The sequence below is a fragment of the Anopheles merus genome, chromosome 2L (genome assembly GCF_017562075.2).
Source record: "Anopheles merus strain MAF chromosome 2L, AmerM5.1, whole genome shotgun sequence".
Classification (NCBI taxonomy): Eukaryota; Metazoa; Arthropoda; class Insecta; order Diptera; family Culicidae; genus Anopheles; species Anopheles merus.
Genome location: NC_054083.1, coordinates 25,187,356 through 25,209,447, shown reverse-complemented (window position 1 = coordinate 25,209,447; position 22,092 = coordinate 25,187,356). Strand labels below are relative to the sequence as shown.

Below are 22,092 nucleotides of genomic sequence, written 5' to 3'. Positions count from 1 at the left end.
TGTGACATTGCCATTGTGCCGTTCGAATTGGCGACGGCGGTGACATTGAAAAACGGTCGCGTGCAATATTGGAAAGCCTAGAGTCGGGGGGTAATCTGCTTTCAAAAATCATCACAATCCGTCCTCCTCCTCCTTTAGCATTTGTGGGACAGTGATCGTGAATGGGTAAAGAGCAGCTATGCAAAAACAACGGTCCCCACCAACCATACAATCGCGCACCGGTTCAGTTTTAGACGCGCCTTAGCACAGTTTCCGCAACGGGCGGTGGTGGTTCTAATGCGCGCTGCGCCTCGCTACGGCAGTGTCACTCAAAAGCTGGCACGAAACAAAAAAAAAGAGCGCTTTTGTTGTGTTTCAGTTTTTTTGCATACAAATTAGAGCAACAAATTATGCCGCTATAGTAGATGTAACGGAATGTGCTCTTCGTGCGCACTGTAGTTTGAAGCCAGCCGGTTGCAATCTACGCCACCAAAAGGAGAGGGGTGTGGGGATAACGTGGGTAGGGCTTTGTTTCATTCGCTATTTCTCTCTATTATTTAATTATGGAAACAAAGTAGTCCCACATTCAGTGCGCGCACACACATATGCGCTGTATGCATCGCACGCATATCGCACTTTCTGGGCTGGGCTGAAGGGGGGTGAATAAAGCATGAGGGATGCGCAGGGCAAAGCAACGGAGGTTTATGTAAATAAGGTTAGATCACAGCGGCAACAGTTTTGTCTGTGACACCTGTATACACACACACAGTGCTGGAGGGGGGCGGTGAGGAGTGGAGGAGGGAGCAAGAGACGCACGGTGTCTGTTTGTACGTTTATGATGGGCGATATTGTTGTCTAACGAGTGGTTGTAGCCTCGCCGATCGATCGCGGTTGATCAGTGCGGGAAAGAGAGAAAGAGCGAGAGAGAGAGAAATGCAAAGCGAAGGAATGGCCGAAGCCGAAAATAACCCTTACTGAGAGGGGTGTGGGGTTTTATGCGATGTAAATCACCTGTCGACATTGCCAGGCGTCACTCGACCGAACGCGCGGCGCATCATCATTTTAATGCATGGCCGTGTGTGCGAGCCTCGCGGTTCATGCGCCTCGTTCACCCCGTGTCCGTTAATGTACCCAACTCCGCACCCTCCACACCTTCATCCCCCTCGGTGCAACCATACGAAGGAGGGTTGGGGGGGTTGGGAAGCAGATGTAAATAAATAATACACCCCCCAAGCCACGGTTTTGTTTACCTCTACGCTGCGCCGCCGGTTCGTTCTCGAAATCGATTCTTCATGCACGCACGCACATCACATTTGCCTTTCTTCCCTCTAGCGTTTCCTCTGGCACACCTTACCGTTTGGGCCGGTGTTTGACGAGACCTTAGCCCGGCGGCTGCCTAGACAAGACAAGTGATGGTGAAAAAGACAGGAATTGTCCACAGTGCGCCGCACGGTGCGTGAGTTATTTTATTTCTCTGTTCAATCCGTTTGGGGCTACCGCGCGCTTTCCCCCCGTTTGACATTAATGTTGGCGACGCGTGTGTTGGCTCGTAACTATTTGTCGATAGTTTAACAAACGCCACGCACCCAGCCGAATGTTGCGACGCTTGAGCCGCAAAATGGCAATTTTCCAACAACCACCGACGGGCCGGGGTTGCTTTTTTAATTCAATCGGAAACCGGTGGGGAAAGGGAGCGCAAACTTAAAACAAAAAAGAACAATAGAACCGGCGACGTCACACATGCCGCTGCACACCAACACTCTTCGATGCGCTCGCGCGTCTGCCTGTCTAATTTGCGTACAATCATGCTCGTGGGACTCATCGGAAAGACATGTCAAAGGAATATTTATTATCTGCTGTTTGTGCTGTGGTGGGGTTGAAATGAAAGGGTGGCGCCGGTCAGCGTGAAGTGTTTATTAGCTACCGGAATGGGGCGCAATAAAACACCCACCCCCGTCTAGTAAACAGTGTAGCGTCTTTGCGCTTTTTTCCTGCGAGGGAAGTTTCCCATCAAATCCACAGCTCACTAATCGGTACGGCGGGTGATGTACGGTTTGCTGAAGCGCATTGTGCGACAGCAGCACGGCTTGCTCTGCTGCAGGTGCATTGTTTGCTTCGCGTTGGATGAATAAGAAAGGAAACAAATGAGGTATTTTTGGGGTATTTATGGGTTTTTTTTTGTTAGACGCGGGTCCATCAACCCAATTCAGACGGTGGGAAAATGGATAAAGAGCGTTGTTTGCTTCTCCTCTCACTTGACATTATGATCATTTGTTCAGTTTGTTAAAACGATGGGAATGAATGGTTTGTCAATTCGTTTTATTTTTTTTCTCAAAAGCCCATCCAATAACAGTTTTGTCCGCCTAAATGTAGGCAATGCAGTTTTCAAGTGCATTTCCTTTCGCTGTTAAGAATAGATGGGAAAACGAACATTTTGAACCATAAATCAAATAATCATTGACCCAGTCTAGTGTAGTATGATGCCTAGAAAATCTCCAAATGTTAACCGGATGCGGATGAAAATGGCTCACCGACAAATTGTTGATTGAATGCCAACTGTGTCACTGAAGTCTCACTGCGTCTCACGCCGGCTGTCGATCGGAATCGGATGCTGGATGTGTGTGTGTGGATGTGTCGGTGTGTTTTCCACCATCACCAACAACTGACAGGGTGGTCCGGGAAACCGAGACCAAGACGTGAGCCAAGCTTAATTCGGTAAAGGTTACCTCAGCCAGCCAGTGATCACCGCCCTACCATCCGGATGGAAGAAATGCGCCTGGTCTGCCTGTGTGTGTGCGTGCCACTGGTGGTGGTCTATGATGAACTATTTTTGGACATTTCGAATACGGTCGCTCTCGGGGTCGGCTTCATTCAGACACACGCACACACACACGCACAAGAAATGCCATGCACATCGACCGGTGGCGACGGCGTGTTGCATTGCTGCCACGTTATCCGACCCCTCGGATGCTCGGTGGAAATTGTTTTCTTTTATATTTGACACGTAGTTTTCCCCCCGGTTTTCGTGTGATTTTTTTCTCCATTCTTTGTGGCTCCTTCCCCGCGTCCCCCAGGCTGCTGCTGCTGTTGCTGACCCCATTGTGGCGGCAGAATTTAGTGCATGACGTACTGTTTTGTGTTTCGGGGTTCTTCGCTTTTCGTTGTGCACCTTTGCTGGGCGGGAGCGGGCAGAAAGGAAGAATATTTTACCTTTTCCCATTGCCAGGAAAAGATATCGGGCATTAGGGCACGGTGTACGGTTCAGGAGGGAAATTCAATCAGCACCAAACGTGGAGAGACAAAACCCAAAACGTAAACGAAACAAGGGCGGAACGCTTCAAACACACAGGTTTGTGGGTCCCAAAATTGGAAGTGATCCGTTTTTCAACACCCGCCCGTCCAGCTCTCTCCCGCGCGCATTCTTTGCGCCTCTCTCATCATCATAAATCAAGCCGGGTGGGGTTGTTGGTCGGGGGCGATGGAAGGAATATATGAGTACAGGTCATAATTTAGCCGGCAGCCGTAGAAGTTCAAACGTTTTTGCTTGGGAAGCAAGGGGGGCAAGAACTCAATTTTGAATGTATAAGCAGCGAACACAGCCCTCTTCTGGGGAACGTTCTCCTTTTACAGGTGGCTCACTAAATGGGCATTAAACGGTAATAAAATATAATGAGTCGTTTAGCGAACTTATGATATGGGAATGGAGCGGAGTATTACTGTTCGTGGTGTTCGTTTTGAAGGTTTATAATAATAATAATAATAACAATTCCCAAAAGAGGCCGATGAATGATCGAAAGACAAAGCGAGGAGGAAAACTGAGCCAGCAGAAAAACAGTCGTCTGCTGTGCTCACAATGGTAGCGCAAGAAAAGTTCGTTAATATTTAACCGCTCGCTCTGGCTATTGAATAATTTAATACGGCACACGAAACTCGTTATCTCAAGCTTGATGAATGTTTGGAACGAAAAAATTATGTAAAAAAGGCAAACTTTCGATTGCATGCTACCATGACATTGAACTCACCGAAACGAATGCTCTGTGCAAACACATTTTACATCATCGTTTTTATCGGCCCTTTCGGAGGGAAAGGGAAAAGAAAGCAGTCTCGTTACGCTGCACCGACCGGCACGCGGGGAATTATTTTTCAGCCAGTTTGTACAAATTTTTAAGAAAAGCCCTAAATGCAATAAGCAAAAAAAAAATGGTGCACAAATAAACGGTTACTGATATGTTTCGTTTTTTCCGCGCACAAGCTCCCCGTGCGTACTTTTCGGCAAATCGGCTAACGGTGAAAGTAAAGGCTGCAAAGGAGAATGGCGCGGGACCGTCACGAAGATGTTTTATTTGTTACTAAATCCACCCAGTACCCCGTCGCATTGTTTCCGCTGTACCCGCAAGCACAAGGGGTTAACGTGTTCATAAGTCTCTAGCGTTTTGTAAGAAGCAATAATATATCCCGCTCTAGGAGAAAAAGGGTTTTTACGTGCGCTTGGATGCGTGCGAGACGGAAGACGGTGGGAACTTTTTTTGGTTTTTGTTTTGGTGTGTTTTCTACCTTCCCTGCTTTCGTTCCTTACCTTATCGTTTTCCACCTTAACAGCCGTCTGTTGCGTTTGGGGATGTTATTTTATTATTAGAGTTACGAGCAGCTCATTAATACACACGCCGGCCACTAAAAACGCGAATGTAAAAATGGCGCGCTCTTTCCTGCTTCACTGCGTGTGTTTTAGTGTCTTTCTCTCTCCCTCTCGCGGTGTGTGTGTGTTTCTAATGAAGTGTAAGAGTGGAAGCTTGTTTAATAGATTTCTCCTTCGGCGGGCCGTGTGTGTGTGCAATCTTGCGCGGTGCACCGGCGCACGTTGGGTCAAAATAGCGTGGTTTAGTGAACCGTGAAGACGCGCAACAAACTAGAGGAGAATAAAACACAGTAAAAATATACACAGACAGACGATGCGATATATGCGATGCGATGCTGCTCATTAAACGTAGCTGGTACTTAAACGATTGTGAGCGAGTCTGTTGTACTTGCCGTGCAGTCGATGATGCTGCCCGAGAGGAGGAGGAGGATGTTCGTGTTGCATCAGGGATTTGTTTGTGCTGTGTGTTGGTGTATCCGCTTTTGGACGTGGGGTTATAATAAAAAAAAAAAACAATACGGTAATGATGATCACGGCAAGGCATGCGAGAAGTAACGGGGAGTTATCTGACGGGAAGGTTGACTTTAACGGTTTGCTCGCAAAGGCTAAAAGCGTAGCTTTCGCGTCCCGCTTTTTCGGGATGAAAAGATGGTTTTGAAAATAATGTACACGCTTCTGTTGCCCGGTCAATACTGAAGCAGGCATGGGTCTTACTGTTCTAGAACCCAGAAACAAGCCGACCGTTCAAGGTCACCAATTGCCCTCCTATTATTTATCTGCCAACCAACCAATTCGTACGTATCAAACGCATCGGTGCAATTGCCAACTACCACATCGCCTGCAATAAATTAGTGCAATGGATCTACAGTTTCTCACCACCCCCTTCCAGCAGAAGGGCTATTGAGGACCTGGTCCAGGCGCCAACCCCATTAGAACTTCCTATCATAACACAAACACACGCAGTCAGAGACGCACGACCTAGAACATAAATTTAAATTACGCATTTATATTCCGCATTTTGCTTGTGCGGAGAGATCCCATGATTGCATGCTGCTGTTAGCTGTTGGGGTTAGAAACTGCAGCAGACCAAGCACGATTGTGTGTCATCTAACCCTCAACAGTGAAATGACTGCCACCCAGTGGTAGCACTCGGAGGGATTCTTCCAAAGCAAGCCGGAAAAAGGGTTCGTTTCCTGCTCGCCCTGGTCGTTGCAGTTGAGACCGAGGGCGAGCATCGGCACTGCATCGAATTAGCATATTGTTTTATAAAATTAGTACAAAAAAATCCTCTTCCCCTCTTGATATTGTTCCGTCCTTATCCTTTCTTCTCCGGAGCATCCAATGAAGCAGCGAGTGAGGAAGATGGATTGATACTTTGTTGGCTTTCTCGGTTACCTGCTGTACATTTAATATGGAAAAATAGGGTGCGAGCAGCAGGAGAGGAGGCAAAGCATCGTTTTCCCACATGGCAAACCTCGCATGCACGTATCGCTGCGGCCCTAGACCCCCTAAGAAATGACGCAGCCCTAACCGGTCGGTTGTTGTAGTCCAGGGGGATGTAACGAATGCTAATATCGAACTTAACATTCTAATTAAAATGCACCCCATGTGTGTGTATGCGGCTAAATGGAAAGGGCGATCGAAGGAACTCTATACTGTGACCTACAAGAAGGGTCAACATCGAGAACACAGGTTGTATGTTCCGTGTTTTTTTTTTCGTACGTAATTGTTTATACAGTGTTTTATAAGCAGATTAACCTTTTGATCGTGATGAAGCAGTTGTTGTCGGCAAACATGTCGCATTACACCGTCGAAAGGTGTTTAAGAAGGGCATCATTTCGATTGCTTCTTCTTGTAGCGATGTAGAAACAAGCGTGTGTGTGTTCTCGATTTGAATAATGTTAGCTTAGCGGCATGGCAGAACTAGACGACATAATATTTAATTACTTATTTAGTGTGAGGGAAGAAGTTGGGTGAAACATTCACACGCTTGATGTCGTCAAACTGCTCTCTCTCACAATGCTCAGTGTTCAGTGTGCTACAATCTAATCGCCACGGATGCGTTTAAACTGTAACGTTCGTCCGGAGTTTGAAGTGGCGTATCGTATATCATCTTTCCACACATTGCCACACCGGGTTGGTACACCGGACTGGCCGGCAGCCGGGCTTAAGTGGAGAACCACTTAAGAGTTTACAGTTTGAGGTTAAGGATATTATCGGTCGTGTGGTACGACTCTTTCCATGGAAAATGGAACTCAAAGCTTGTTTCTCTTTTAAAACCTTTAGCAACAACATAACCCAACCCTTGGTTTTATGCACTTAATGTAGGATGTGTCTTCCGTCCTCCCGGCGACGGCGACGGTGACACAGAGGAGTGTACTTTGCTTTCACGGCCAGCCATACCACCCGACACGTGACGGGCAATTCCCATTCGGGCTGGCCGTTTGAGCTCTTCCATTCCTCGTTTTCAAGTGCAAGAGCACACTTACTGATCGACCAGGCGCGGTAAAAGGGCCGCAATCCGAAAAGGGTTGCACAAAAGACGAAATGCCGAAAGGTATAAAGAAACCATAGAAAAATTCTAACTGATATAAGCAGCCGCGTTCGTAACCTCGGACACTCTCCTGCTTCTTTTCCGTCCCTGTTTGTGTGCAAATGTCAACCTGGAAGGGACAAGTGTAGCCCGCTGCAAAGGTCAGACGAAGCGTGATTTGTTATCGATTAAATGAATAATATTAGCCGAAGGGTACATGAAAGGTTGTTCAGGTGGGGGGAAGGGGTCTCCGGAATCGATTTCTCCCGCGTGTACAAAGAAATTTCTTTCCCTACACAGGTTGGCAGGTTTTGCCTGTTCCGCAACGTGTTTTTTTTCTACCACGTGACATAAAAAATAGTTAAAACCTCCAACAGCGTCCAGTTTGGCTGAAGACATGCTGACCCACATACACCGTGCGCAAGTACGGTGGCGAGCGGTAGTGGCCAGTGGCGGCCCACATTTTGGAGGCCACGGCACTTTGTTTTTTTGCCGGACTCGCCTTTTCGCCGGAAGCAGAAAAAGGGTGTACCGCGTACATATTTTATGCTGATGAGCGTGTGTCCGGGCAAGTCTGGCAAAATCGATGCACTTTTCCAAAGCCCCTTTCTATCCGGGCAGGTTCCAATCGGTAATTAATGCTCACTCGATGCTCCGTGCATGATATGTCCAGCGCTGAGGAGGTGGTGGGAATTGGAGGGAAAGAGTCTTAAGTACTAATTTTTAGTAGCACTTTCCTCGATCGAAGCACATCGATGACTGGTTCCCGTGTGTAGCCCACTTTCATTGACGCTGGTGGAACTGGAGGCACAAGGAAAACCGAAAGTATCTAATGATATGCTCATGTGAAGGGAGTTCCCTGGGATCATCTTCATCTGCAAGTAGGAATTGAGGTTAGACTTTTTGTTGGTTGAAGGTATCAAGCAAAATCATCTAGACATGATGGATTTGGTGCAATCAGTTCCAGATCACGAGGTCTGTACTTTGTCATTGGTTGTCCCTTTGATTAATCTAGCTGCTTGCACTACTTACAACATGAGAGTTTATGGTTGATTGTAGTTTACGATCACTGATCCTTTGGACACCAGATCTACCTGCCTACAGCATTCCATCGGCTAATCGGCTTACTGTCAGCCACCCATCCCTCCAATGGGTGGTGAGCTGAAGTCTTGGAGTCTATACTATTGAAGTCTAACAAGCAATCGGGGCATTCCCGTGGTGGTTCTGGCTCGTTTGTCTGCAGCCATGTAAGGACAAAACGAGGTTGTACCATTTCAGATTTTCAAATGCACACACACCCTTTGTACATAAAAGATGTGTGTATGTGTGTGCATGTATTAACCATGAACAGGCTCCGTGTTACGCTGATTGGTATCGCATTCGAAACGCGACACAAAACACAAATCGCGCCCTGTACTTCCAAGGAACGTGAGCTATGGCCGTCCGTCGCTTGTTGGTATCCGATTCCAGAGCGAATGCCCGAAGCAAATCTATTGTAGTTTAGCTGTTTAGTAACGATTTAACAGGCTCATGATTGACTTCCTTAAATCACACCCAAGCCCTCGTCAGTCAAACGCACGAAGGCAAAGAGGGTGGCACACATTCCAAGCAACCGCGCGAGACACGAGCGAGCGCCGCTACTGGTAGTTGGGACCAGTTGGCCTAAGTTGGCAGCACTAACCACCGGGACCTACTGACAGGTTAACGCCACCTTCTAATTGCAGTGTTTTCTGTTTTGTTCTCTTCTCGTTTCAGAATACGGCAGCAGAGGAGTGATCACCAAGGGCCAGAATGGAAGCGAACAGGCGGTAACATTTGCTCTTGCTGAATGTTAGACCTAATGATCGCTGTGGCTCCACAGACAGGCTCGCTTTATAGTATGCTGACAATTTGTTGTTCCGTTTAGATACCCTGTGTGCGTGTGTGTGTGTGAATGTTTGAGAGTTCAACGTATAGAAATGAGTGTAGCTCTGTGCCACTAACCGCAAACCGATCACTTCCATCACACGATCTCAGGCAAGTGAAGAGCGAATTAGCCAATTCCATTGTAGTACCTGTGCCCTGTCTAAACGAAACGTGTGCCCCGAGAAGCGGCACAAGTGCCCGAAGATGTTGGACACGATAAGCAGGAGACGGAAGGACGACGAACCACACACAACGAACAGTGGTGGTAGGAGGCTGCCGCTACGCAGTACCCACCGGACGATGCACCTGACGGAAGGCGTTCTAGCGGCAGCAGCACTGTTCATCATCAGTCAGTGCGTCGTACGCGTTGACAGTTGGGTGCCAGATGTCCAGAGCAAGATACGCATCCCATACGGTAAGTGTGTAAGCGAGCTGTTGTCAGAATGCGTATGTCGATTTATTGCGGCTGTGTATATATTGTGTAAGACTATTCTCGTAACCGTATCTTCCGGGTTTTGGACGTGCTGGACGTGCAACTCCTCTTCTACAACGTGACAAATGAAGCGACTTTCAGGTGACGGTAGTTGGAGCTGATGTCCGACGGTTGTTTGGTTTCCAATAATTTAAATTAATTGGCGTCAAAAGAGAATTAAGTCTCCCTCCGTTTATCTCTCTCCCTCGCCGAAAATTGTATCGAATGACAGTGATCAGGGTCGGAACTCGTATTTTAAACCCCGCCTAAAGCACAACACCCATAAGATTCCGAGACATCGCCCCATGTGGGATGGGTGAAGGCGTTCTATAGATCCGGGGGAACTGTACGCTTCAAAGAACGAACTTCAAGGGGTTCTCCCGGTGGCAGTTTTACGATGATGGTCTGTTCTCGAAGTTTGAACGCTCATCTAATTTCACCCCAGCCAGATTAGCTTTAATACTTATTAGAATGTTTTAGTTTTATGAGAATTGGGGTTCTCAGAGTTTTTATTACCTTTTTTTTTGAACCGGGAAGAATTATTCGCTTTTAAGTTGTCACTTTCCTTCAAGGATGGCTTTGAATGTGAGTCAGAACACGCTATCGGAAGATCATTAACTCCGTGTCTGGTACTACCTTAGTGAAGGCTCCAGGTTCAGGTGTTGTGATCGAAACGTCGATTGAAGTGTGGCAATTTGTGTGCTGGCAAGGGGCAGTCTCTAATTTCACTTACGTGACAATTTCCAATCACACACTTCGGCGTACACGCGACGAGATTGTTTCGCTTTTATTTATTCGCTTTTTGGTGTCGCGCCTCGCAGCGGAAGTTCCGTCCGTTGGAATACAATGATTGGTGCTCTTTGGTGCTTTGCGTGTTGCGTTTTTTGTTGTTGTTGTAATTTGAAAGCACACCTCTTCTCCCTTCTCGTGTGTAATAGCGATCTTGTACCATGACCGTGTGCATATTTGTGTTTCATTTGTGGAGCGAGGTGGGTGCGATCCAGGGGGAGCGCGTAATGCAATTTTCGGTTAACGGGTTATTTGTCCATGTTAATGAACCTTTTGGCCACACGCGCCTGGAGGTTTCTCTTTTAAATGCAACCCTTACGGCGAGTTGTGTCTGTGTTTGTGGATCCATAATTGATGTCCTCCCAGCCCAGTCGAATCTTCTTGTGGCACCGAATGATGTCAACAGTCACAGGGCCCCGTCACGCGGGCTCGTTTGCATCGATCCTACCCCCTAGCTCCATGATATTGCTGTTGCTGGTAGTGGCGTGCCTCTGTCACACTAAATACTCTGCTTTCTATTGTTTACTATAAAGCATGATAAACAAAATTTGTAAATATTTGCTTCGTTCCTTTCTGCGTGGTGTGTTGCGTGAGGAAGGATCGGTTTTTAGTGTGTGTGTGGCACGCTTTTGGTGTGTTTTTGTTACCGTTTGGCATGTAGATGGCGTCTCCCAACTAAAGGAGAAACTCCCTTTTTTCTTCTTCTTCTTCTACTTTTGACCTGGCCCACTCCTCTTCGTTAGCTGACTAGCCCCGGTGGAAGTGTTGTGGGGTCGGTTTTCTTTTTAGAGAAATAGGAGGAGTGTGCGTTTGAATTTTAATTAGTTTCGGACAGTTTCGGCGTCTGCGTTAATCCATTATAGAAACCAAAAAATAAAAACCCCGAAAACGATCTGTCAAAACATCAATACTAAGTGGACAGGGAGAGAGAGCGCATAGCATCGGGTCGGTGTGAAAGGTGATTGCGGGGAACGGCGAATCAATGCGCTTGTTTTAGGGAGGTTAATGGCGGCAACACAACAGTAAAGGCAACTGTGGTATGTTGCAAAGACTTGAGGCAACTGACAACACACCACGTTGAAGGGACAAAAGTACTACACATTAACCGCAAGAGACCAAACACACACACACACACACACACACACTCGTTAAGACGCTAAGCGAACCGCCAATGGTTTTGTGGTTGGTTTTTGCGCGCCACGGATTTGTTTATGTTACACGAATCGTGGTAGTGGTGGATGGTAGCGGAGAAGAGTGTTTGGTTCTCGCGCACTTATGCAACGCGACCGACGACCGGGGGTGGGTATCGAGTTTCTTGGCAAAGCTGCGATTTTTAGCGCGGGAAGCTGACGTAGCGACGGCGGCGGACGCAAAAACATCAGCCCGTGTCACGCACGGTCCGGACGCGTCGTAAATCGGGTGTAGTTGGGGCACGACGGCAGCTGGGGTCTTGAGTGCAGCGTGTGTGTATGTCTCTCTCTATGTCTTAAACACTTGACTCAATCCTTCAACCGCGCGCAGTCGGTTGTGCAATCTGAGGGAACTTTTGGCCTGGCCACTGTTCTGCTGCCGGCTGCCGCCAACTTCCCAGCGCACAACAATCGCTCCGAAGGGGCTAAATCCGGAGGCAAGCAAAGGTGGGAAATGGGGCTGGTGTGGCTGACGCAGCTAGATAGACACACACACACATCGCGTCGCTAACCATCAGGTCCGGCGAAGCGCCAATGAAGTCAAGCGATTCGTGAGATCTGCAAACAACCGCACAATCCGTGACCCAACCGTCCGCTGTGGTGTCTATTTAATGGTGAAACGGATGGAAACAGTCGCTTCATACACAGCAGCAGTGCTTTCTTTCATAATACCATTAAACTTAACGGGGGTTTCGGTAAACGCATGCATGATCTGCCCGAGAAGAGACACACTCACGCGCATGTAGTGTTGTTTTTTCGGCGGGCAAGTTTGTTGAACGATCTTTGCGCCACCTCGGGGCGCACTTTGCGCGCATCTACGATTGCCAATAATGTATGTGCTGCTGGCTGTGTGCTTTTTTTCGAATCTGTTTACACGAGGGGTCGAAAGCCCTCCACTATTGACACATCGCCACCGCCGTTGGATGACAGGTGTGAAAGATAAACACACCGCTCTCTAAAGGGGTTGGAATAGTGGTTTACGCATTTCGCATGAAGCGGTCCCTCCGACTCCAACGCCAAAGATAAGGTGTGATGTATCGCAACAGGAAATCGGCACTCGTTTTCGCTGTGATTTCTTTGCCATGGCACATGATGAAACTAAACGGAGCTCCAACACTTGCATGGAGCTAGTTCTTAGTTCTGGGATCCGCTCATCCTATTGGGAAGATAAGATCAGGGAGACGCCTTTCCAAGGCGAGATCGAGCGCACGTGCGGAGATGTGCATGATCCAAACAGCTGAAACGCGCAACAACAACTGCCGGCAAGACTGCTGGATCTTCCCAAAGGCATAATAATCCCACGAGTTATCACGTTGTAAACTCTACAATGATGTACACTTACCAGCGCACGATGTTATTCATCATGCAATCTTGGGGTGTGATGCAATTTTATCACTCTATTCTTACCGTACCGGGGGTGGAATTCTTGGGCGTCTGATGAGAACCTCGCTGCATAGATCGTGGTCTTTTTCCCTAGTGTCTTGCCTATGATGACCTCATTAGCAGCATGTCCGTAACGTGAGTGCTGGCTGTTTAGACATTAGGTGATGGGAGATGTAATGCTGTGATAATGAAGCTTAGTGGAGAACAGCAAGAAGAAATACAAAAAAAAACGGACTTAAAAACGGGTGCGGGAACTCCACGAGGACTCCTAAGGAGAGAGAGAGCGAAAGAGGGACGTGATGCTGAGCGAATTGCCTATCCCCATGAGCGTTTCTGGATCAACTGCCCGGAAAGCTCCGAAGTGGGTCACATAGAAAGGCATGAAGTCACGGAGTGTTCTTCCGCCTTGCCTAGCTTTACAAGACATGGAGCCCGAGGAGCCCTTCGTTCAAACGCCGGGAACACCAGGTACTGGGTTCTCCAAAAACAGCTCTCGCGGAGGAATTCTCCTGGTGGAGGGTTTGCCTTTCTACTTTCACCTTTCAGAGCTTAGACACCGTCACCATCACCGTGTCGTGGATAACTTGACTGGCGTAAAATTTGATTCGACATTGCGCCATTCTTTCTCTTTCCTTTCCTCCTTCCGTATGTGATGATCGTATGTGAAGATTTCCTCACAGGCCTGGGAACACCGAAGATCGCGATAGGGAGTAAGAGAAACATCAAACAAACATGCAGATGGGGTTGTCGAATGAGTGGAGTGTGTGTGTGTCGCTTGGCTCTAGATTGTCGTCATCCCGACCGGTTTTGTTTTGTGTTGTTTGGAAGCGAATTTCCTCCAAAAAAACAGATTGTGTGTGCACCCTTTGAAGTGTGTGTATCTAAGTGTCTGTCATATCTCATCTTCCGACGCACGTTTGGTCCAAAGATCTGGGAGGGCTCCTCTTATGCCTCAGCCGCTGCCCAAACACACACTCTGACTGACTCAGTTAGATCAACTCTTCGATTTGTTTGTTAAATGTCAGCCGAACAGGGCCAGCCTATCACACAGCTCACAGTGACTATCTGTCTCGCTACGCCTATAAATCGACTCAAACTTCGTATCGTGGACCACAACACACACACACACGCACCGCCTGTGCCCGCTGTACCGTTTTCGCACCGTGCGGTGTCGCCGCAGTCGGATTTCTTTTGGCACGCAACCTGAAAAACCGATGGCCATAAGAAGCGATTTTGAATACTAATCACCCACAGGGCGGGCAGCGATATTCCAAACCCCGACCCACACTCCTCCGCCCTCCTTGGGTTTGTTTGCTTCTATCGTTGATGGACGCTTCACCATTAAAAAACCTGATTCGATGAATATTAATATTTGTCGTATCGAGAGTTGTTGGTACCTTTTCGGCAAGCATATCTTCGTCTTTGGTGTGTGCGTGTGTCTTCAGAACCTGACCATCTTCTTCTGAAGCACCACGACCAAATGCACCAAGCAAGCACGAGAGTGTTAAAGGGAACGAGGACAAACGCTCGTAAAGCTCATCTGAATATTGCTGTCCGATAAATCGCTGCAGCAGTCGTATGTTAGTCTTTTTTAGTGTTTTAAATTAGTGACATATGAACCACCCGGTCGCGATGCCGTACCGAAACCTCGACCAGCGAAACTTTGCACTGTGGCGGCGACTGTTTCGCGCCTAATCATGACTCCCTGATGTCTTGGGAGCTTTTGCATTGTTCGCTCACGACCGGCAAATTTGTCGCAAATAAATCGACGCCATTGTTGTATCTTAACGTATGGACAATCTATTTTATTTTCTAATTTACATTTTCTTACATCTTTCAGATGCTACCGTGCCGTCCTTTTTTGGCAACAGTACCGATTATTTCAAGCTGCTGGATGCGAACGAGCAGTACATACTGATCGGCGCCCGGAATGCGGTGTACAACATCTCGATCGATCGGCTGGTGGAGCTGCCGGGCCAGCGGATCAGCTGGCCATCGTCTGACGCCCACCGGGAGCTGTGCACGCTGAAGGGCAAGCACGAGCAGGACTGCCAGAACTACATCCGCGTGTTTGCGCGCATCAATGCGAACCGCATCATGGTGTGCGGCACGAACTCGTTCAAACCCCTGTGCCGCTACTACAACGTCCTCCCGGGCAACGGGTCGCTGGTGTACGATAACAACGAGCTGGAAGCGCAGGGCCGCTGCCCGTACAATCCGCAGCATAACAGCACGTACGTGTACACCGATGGGCAGCTGTACTCGGCCACGGTGGCGGACTTTTCCGGCGCGGACGCGCTGATCTATCGGGAGCCGCAGCGGACGGAGCAGTTCGACAGCAAGCAGCTCAATCAGCCCGCGTTTGTCAGCGCGATCGAGTACAACGGGTACGTGATGTTTTTCTACCGCGAGGTCGCGATGGAGTACATGAACTGCGGCAAGGCCATCTACTCCCGGGTGAGCCGGGTGTGCAAGAACGATAAGGGTGGACCGTACCCGTTCCAGGACAAGTGGACCTCGTTCCTGAAGGCACGGCTAAACTGTTCCATTCCCGGCGAATATCCGTTCTACTTCGATGAGCTACGTGAGTATTTACACCGATGATGATGATGAGCCGGAAGTGTTGCTGAACACGTGTGGCTAATGATAATTTCCTCTTCTTCTTTCCCCCGCATTAAACAGAGGCGACAACGAACGCGATCAGCGGCACGTATGGCGGTGTGCGGAACAAAATCATCTACGGCATTATGACGACGCCGGAAAACGCCATCGGCGGATCGGCCGTGTGTGCCTTCTCGGTGGAGGACATCATGGAAGCGTTCGAGGGACCGTTCAAGGCGCAGCGCGACATCCATTCGAACTGGCTGCAGGTGCCGCCGAGCGCGGTGCCCGAACCGCGCCCCGGCAAGTGTGTGGACGATAGCCGTACGCTTCCGAAGGCGCTGGTTAACTTCGTCAAGACGAACAACCTGATGGACAGCTCGGTACCGTCGGTACACTCGCGGCCCGTCTTTACGCGCGTCAGCCTGTACTATCGCCTCTCGGCGATTGCGGTCGATCCGCAGGTGAAGGCACTGGACGGCCAGCGGTACGATGTGATCTTTGTCGGCACGAACGACGGCAAGGTGATCAAGTTCGTGAACATCCTGTCGGCGAACACGTCGGACGATGTGCGCACGGTGGTGATCAGCGAGACGCAAGCGTTCCCGCCCGGTACGAAGATCAACGAGATGACGATTTCGAAGAAGAACGCGGCCCTGATCGTGATCAGCAGCGGGAAGATCATTTCACTGCCGCTGCACACCTGCAACGAGCACAGCTTCAAGACGTGCCGCAAGTGTTTGGATCTGCAGGATCCGTACTGTGCGTGGGACGACCTGAATCGGGACTGCAAACCGATCGACGAGGTGCATGCGTCCGGGGCGCCGATTGATCAGTTCTACCAGCGGCTGGATGGGGAGCGCATCGGGGAGATTTGCAGGAAGTACGACCATCAGGAACCGACGGTACACACGTACGAGGATAACGATGTGTACACGCGGGTCGACGGGTCCGGGGCGGTGGAAAAGCCGGACAAATCGTTCGACCAGCGCAATGTGCTGATCGTCCACGCAAACCACGGTACGGTGTCGTCGGTGGGGCCGGAAGATATCGACAACGAGATATCGATGTCGTCGATGGAAGGTGACGAGCAAACGAACCGGATCATCAATACGCTTCAGTACCAGCCCAAGCCGGGTAAGTTTTTTTTTGTAGAGAGGGAGAGAAAGAGAGAAGACAGAGAGAGCGCGGGAGAGAGATATGGGGAGAGTCTGTCATAGCAGCATGCTAATGATTGATGACAGCCCAAGCGTTGTTGATAAACGACTTCGACCCGTTTTGCAGTGGCGCATTCTATAAAAGGCACAAGGGGCGGGATGCCGTTAAAAATTACTGTTTATGTGTGTGTGTGTCACACCCTCCCAAACCATTGGCACGGTCCAACCCCGTTAATCGTCGCAAGCGTCTTAGTTTGCGCAAAAGTGTTAAATTTGTAACAACGTGTTTTTTTTTATTGCCGAGCGCGCTGTTGCGCTGTGCTGTGGTTTAACCATTTAAATTTTTCGCTTTCGTGTGCAGTTTTCACCGATTCCATTCAGGAGTCTTCAAGCAGGAAAAAATATTGTTTTTCTACATCTGTTTTTTTTCGGTTACTTTGTGCGATTTCACATGTTTGTGAATGAAAAGACACCTTTTTTTGTTAAGTGTGTTGCAGCCCGCTCAGTGCAGAGTCTGTTTTTACTTTCCCCAAACTGCGTTGGGTTGGGCGGCGTTGTGGATCTGGGCGTGGGTTTTGTTTTGGCACGATGTGTCCCACTTTCGGCTCGGTACGCCCAACCACACCACCATCGGTGCGGTGTCAGAAGGTAACCAACCCCATGCACTTGTCCGCCCTTATTTTTTTTACAACGGTACACTTCTTTTTTTTTTCTTTCTTTAAATTCAATATTTTACACCATAACGTGTCGTTTGGTGTGTGTTTTTTGTGTGTTTTTATTTTGGAACGGAGAACGAAAAGTGGAACGGAGCTAGCCTTTAAAAAATTGCAACAACTGCAGCTGTATGCTTAGCGTTCTGTTTGTTATTCTTAGTTTGATTTAGACTTTAAATTTGCAATTCGATTGCCGCTTCGTTCTAATGAGGCCATTTAACAACAACTTTAACAACGTCAACAACAATCGCAATGTGGCATTAATGTGTTTGTGTGTGTTCTATTTTCCGATCTCAATTACAGATACATTCGTGAAGCAAAATGTGCTATCGGCAACACCGAACCTGATATCGCTACTGTTAGGTTTCATCGTGACCGTGATGGTGAGCGTTGGAGTGGGCTGTCTCTTCATGCGCCACCTAATGCTGAAGAAAGGGCAGGGAGGATGCGAACACCGCAATCAGCTGCACTGGTGAGTACCGTGCTCACCGGACACGTTTGAATGCACCTGAGTGTGCAATTTTTAATGTGATATATATCCCCGTTCCAGGCAAAGCGGCAAAAGCCTCTCAATGCTGTCCCAGACGCGCACGAGCGGCAAGGACGTGAACCTGCTAATGAACACGACCAACCAGTACCACACGCAGCAGCAAGCGATCGTGCAGCAGCTGCAGCAGCACCATCAGAACAACTGCAAGGATAATATCGACTTTGACTACAAGGACCGCAGCGTGGAGTGCAAAAACTCGACCGAAAATCTCGAGAAGGACATCAGCAAAGGGATGGGCACGCTGCAGAAGGTGAAAAAGACGTACATATGATTTACTGCTGTGCTACTAAACAACCAACACCGTCTTACACCCGTCCGGATGACGTTGTTGGTGGCGGCGGTGGGTGACCGATTTTTTTATTAGAAGACCCCATTTCCTTCTTAACGCTCTGGCGATGGGCGACGGTGTGTCTGACTCTTCTGCTCACAAACCTCCATCTTTTCCATATCTCGAGGAACGTCTTCTTTCTCCCCCCCGTGCACTACGAAGAGGGGGTAAAGACACACAAAACCTCGAGCGACGCTTCTTTTCTACTTCTTTTGGTGGTTGGTATATTAAGCTCTGTGTATGTATGTGGGGATCATTTTAACCCAGCGCTCTCGGAGAAGATCCGCCACGGAAAAGGATAAGAGTAAGACGAATCCATTCTAAGTACACCATTGAAAATCGAAGCACAATCGAGGCTCTGAGCCAAATTTGTTAGGGGAAAAAGCATTTCAGACACAAACGCAAAAACCCTCCCGGTCTCCAAAACATCAGGACACAGATCGTGTGTTAGATTCCGGTCAGGTTCTCGGTAAAGGTTCCGGTTCGATTTCATCATCCCGGTTGTTTGCGATTTTGTTATGGTGAACGGAATGGAATGTTTAAGGTAACTACTCTCTCGCTCTTTGAAATGGCTATATAGCACTACAACTTCTTAACGATTTCCTAATACGCATGCATGTACTGTGGTTAAACCTTTCTAATACGCTCTTACAGCTCTTAAAGAGTGCTAAGTGGGATAATATCAATCGAAACACACACACTGGCTAACAGGCGCTTTCTATTGTAAACTGACAAACCGCGGCAAACGCGTGAAGAAGTAAGAAACTTGCGTCCCGATAATTGGCCCCTCATCTTCTGTCTGCTAACCCAAAATGTGCTTCTCATTCTCCGTGGGTAATTTCTTTTATTAATTTATTACTTCTATCTAAAGCTTCTTTCTGTCGAGCACAAACACGCCTTAATCCTCTTGCTTAGAGGAGATCATCTGTGTCTGTGATTAACGTTTGTTTCAATGTTCCTTTCTGCAAACGATTAACAAGTGCCTTGTTTTTTGCCCTGGCATGCTACTAATATCAAACCGAGAGAAACGAACCTTAAAACCTAAACGAACGAACGTACTTTTTTTTCTCCATTCCGTTCCCATAACTACAGACTCGCCACTTGAAGACGTTTAAACCGTAAAAAAAAGGGAAACGAGCCCGTTCAGGCCGAACCAAGTGTCCATTTTGATGCACTCCAATAGCGTTCGGGGAAGCATCCGCGAGAGAGTGTTTGTTTGAGAGAGTTTGTGTGTGTGTAACCTGCATGCAAAAAAAAAAAACGAAATATGCCAACCAAAATCGAAATTGAAGAGAAGCAGTTCGTGAGAAGTCTGCTTTTTTCTTCTATATTGTAAATGTGTGCCCCCCCGACCCCCACCAGAAGACGGTAGTCAGCCCAGTTTTGATCGAGGAAAGTGACACGAGAGTGAGACTGTGTGCCTAGCACGAAAACAGAAGAAGAACCCTCCCATTGTAAGTCCTTTATTTGGTGCGTTGATGAGATGAAACGCACCTTCCCCCCTTTGCACAGAAAGTGCCTCCAGCGCCGGTTGTTGTAGGTTGGCAGGGCAGGGAGGGGAGCCAGCTGAACGAACACCCCCGCCTTCCCAGCGTCTAGCGTCTACGTTCTGCAACTGCGAATTCGTTCTTGCGAAAACTTATGCGTTCCAATCAAAAAGCGAGCCGAGCTCGTGTCGTTTAGGAGATAAGAAGGTAAACAAAAAATTGTAAAAAAAGCAGTATCCCCACGAATGGATACGGTTGGGGACGGGCAGGGTGGTCCAGCATCTCCTTGGGCGTCCCCCCTTTATCACATGCGAGAGTTGAGCTGCCAGGAGGAAGAGAGGCAGTATGAGGACGATATTTGAACAATTTTTTTCATTACATTAATGACCATTAATTTTGAGTAAGCTTAGGGCAAGTAGAGATTAAAGCGAAGGATTCCCTGTACAGAGTAAAGGACAAGAAAGGAAAAAAGCCCGCGAAATAATAGGACCCAATAGTAGCGCAGCGTACGAGCAATATAGATCGCGCTACAATGTTAGTGAATGTGTTTTTTTTAAACTTCTTTATACAATATCGATGATAATGGATAATGTTATTTTACAATGAAGCTCTCCCACGTCTATAGGTTAGTAGCGATATCATAATGTCGACCGTAAACAATACAGCTGTACAAACGAAACGAAACAAAAACCGACACCGATTACAAATAGCTATGAAGCAGAGGTTGTCCGTATTTCCAAACTCCAATGGGGAGCAATGTTCGGCGCTAACGTTGATACGTTTTATTTAATTATTTTGCTCAAGAATCTCTGTCAAGAAACAGTACTGTATGTACTGTTGGTGCAAGCAAATGCTGGCACAAAAAAAAAACAAAATACTCCTTCGACTGTTACATGTGTTTAGCCGTTTCGTTTCGGATACGTTCGGTACGTTTGTGTTTTTTTGTTTGTTTGTTTATTGTTTTTTTTTTTTAAATCGCATTAGCCCACCTTATTTTTTGTTTTACACTTTGAAACAACAAACGACCGAAGAAACAAACGAGCAAGCAACACAGTGGCTTTAAGTTTTAAGCGTGAGATGAATTAATGTATGCCACGTTGATTGCAACCCAACAAATAGGTAGCAAACACGTGATGCATCACTCGAATGCTTGCAATAATAGTGGAACAAATACATAAATACGTCATTTATACAGTAACGGAAACATTTTAATAGGAATAGGCATTTGCGCGCTAGCCGATGAAGGATGTAGTGATAAAAAAGCAATGGAACACGGCGATAAGCCTAAGGAGAATGGAGAAGGATGGCGACAGGCGAAACAATGTGATAAAAATGAGTATTTTAATTATTTTTTTTTCGAGCCTCAACGTCTTCTCCAAAACGATTGTAAACGATTATGTGTGTGTGTGCGAGAATTGTATGGATGTGTTTTAACGTAGTAAGTGTATGTGTGTATGTGTACGTGAGCGTAATAATTGTTACAACTTGCAGTAGCTAGCAGGGACGACGTAACGCTGATTTTAATAGTGAAAGAGCTGCCGCCTCATGTCATTAGTAAAAGAGCTTATGCAGAAATGTACCCAACCCTCCCCAGCACAGTTCTGAGTTTAACTATTGAAATAAGCAAAACAACAACAAAATGCCTTCAACAGACTATCCGGAGAAGATACTCCACGAGCACGAGGGCAAACGACGGCTAAACGCTCTGCTCCTGGACAGTGTTTTGGGATTCCAATTTGTGCCTGGTGGTATAAGCTGCAAGCAAAACAAAGGATACCTACAAGCAGCAATTAATAGCAAACAATTGAGTCTTTTGGAAGGGCTACCGGCTAATTAGGGATAAGGTGAAAAGTGCAACTAGCGATAGTAATAACTAGCAATAGAGATAGATAAGGAATTCGTAACAGACTCTCAACAATCAGTGAAAAGTCCATCGATAGCGTTTGAAAGCGATATACATGATGCATACATAGTAATTGTAAACAGCCCGTGTCTTACTGTACATATACTTGGACGATCGAAATAAAAAGTGAATAAATTGTGATGGAATGTGTGCGATTTTTTTTAATGGAGAAATGGTATTAAAAACAAAATGTTTATGTATTTTGATTTTTAGATTTTATGCGAAAGATGAATTTCGCTGTTTGTTGTTCGACAATGTTTGGGAATACAAGGAACGGACCCAACTAAAGTCAACGGATTCGATTCAACTCTCCAAAACTTTTTGGCGGCCAGATCACGTCTTTCAAATGACACCAAACAGCCAACAACAATTGTGAGTATTTGAACAAACCGTTCATCTTTACAGTAGAATTTCGGATGAAAATAAGCAGCATTTAACTAAAAAAAAAAAACAACCACACTCATCA

General features: G+C 47.4%; 1 protein-coding gene across 5 annotated transcripts in view; it reads left to right on the top strand.

Moving 5' to 3' along the window:
* The window catches only part of LOC121591487 (semaphorin-1A), a 93,858-nt gene extending 72,091 nt beyond the window's left edge, over window positions 1–21,767 (top strand). For 4 of the 5 annotated variants that reach the window (XM_041912028.1, XM_041912031.1, XM_041912029.1 and 1 more), the window contains exons 3-8: window positions 8,904–9,468; window positions 14,728–15,471; window positions 15,570–16,625; window positions 17,662–17,830; window positions 17,909–18,158; window positions 19,329–21,767. In XM_041912028.1, the coding sequence (XP_041767962.1) occupies window positions 9,258–9,468; window positions 14,728–15,471; window positions 15,570–16,625; window positions 17,662–17,830; window positions 17,909–18,158; window positions 19,329–19,358 (2,460 nt within the window). In that variant the 5' untranslated portion in view covers window positions 8,904–9,257 and the 3' untranslated portion in view covers window positions 19,359–21,767. Of the gene's footprint in view, window positions 1–8,903; window positions 9,469–14,727; window positions 15,472–15,569; window positions 16,626–17,661; window positions 17,831–17,908 lie in introns of all 5 variants that reach the window. The other variant, XM_041912032.1, reaches the window with a different exon arrangement.
* The last annotated feature ends 325 nt before the right edge of the window (window positions 21,768–22,092 follow it).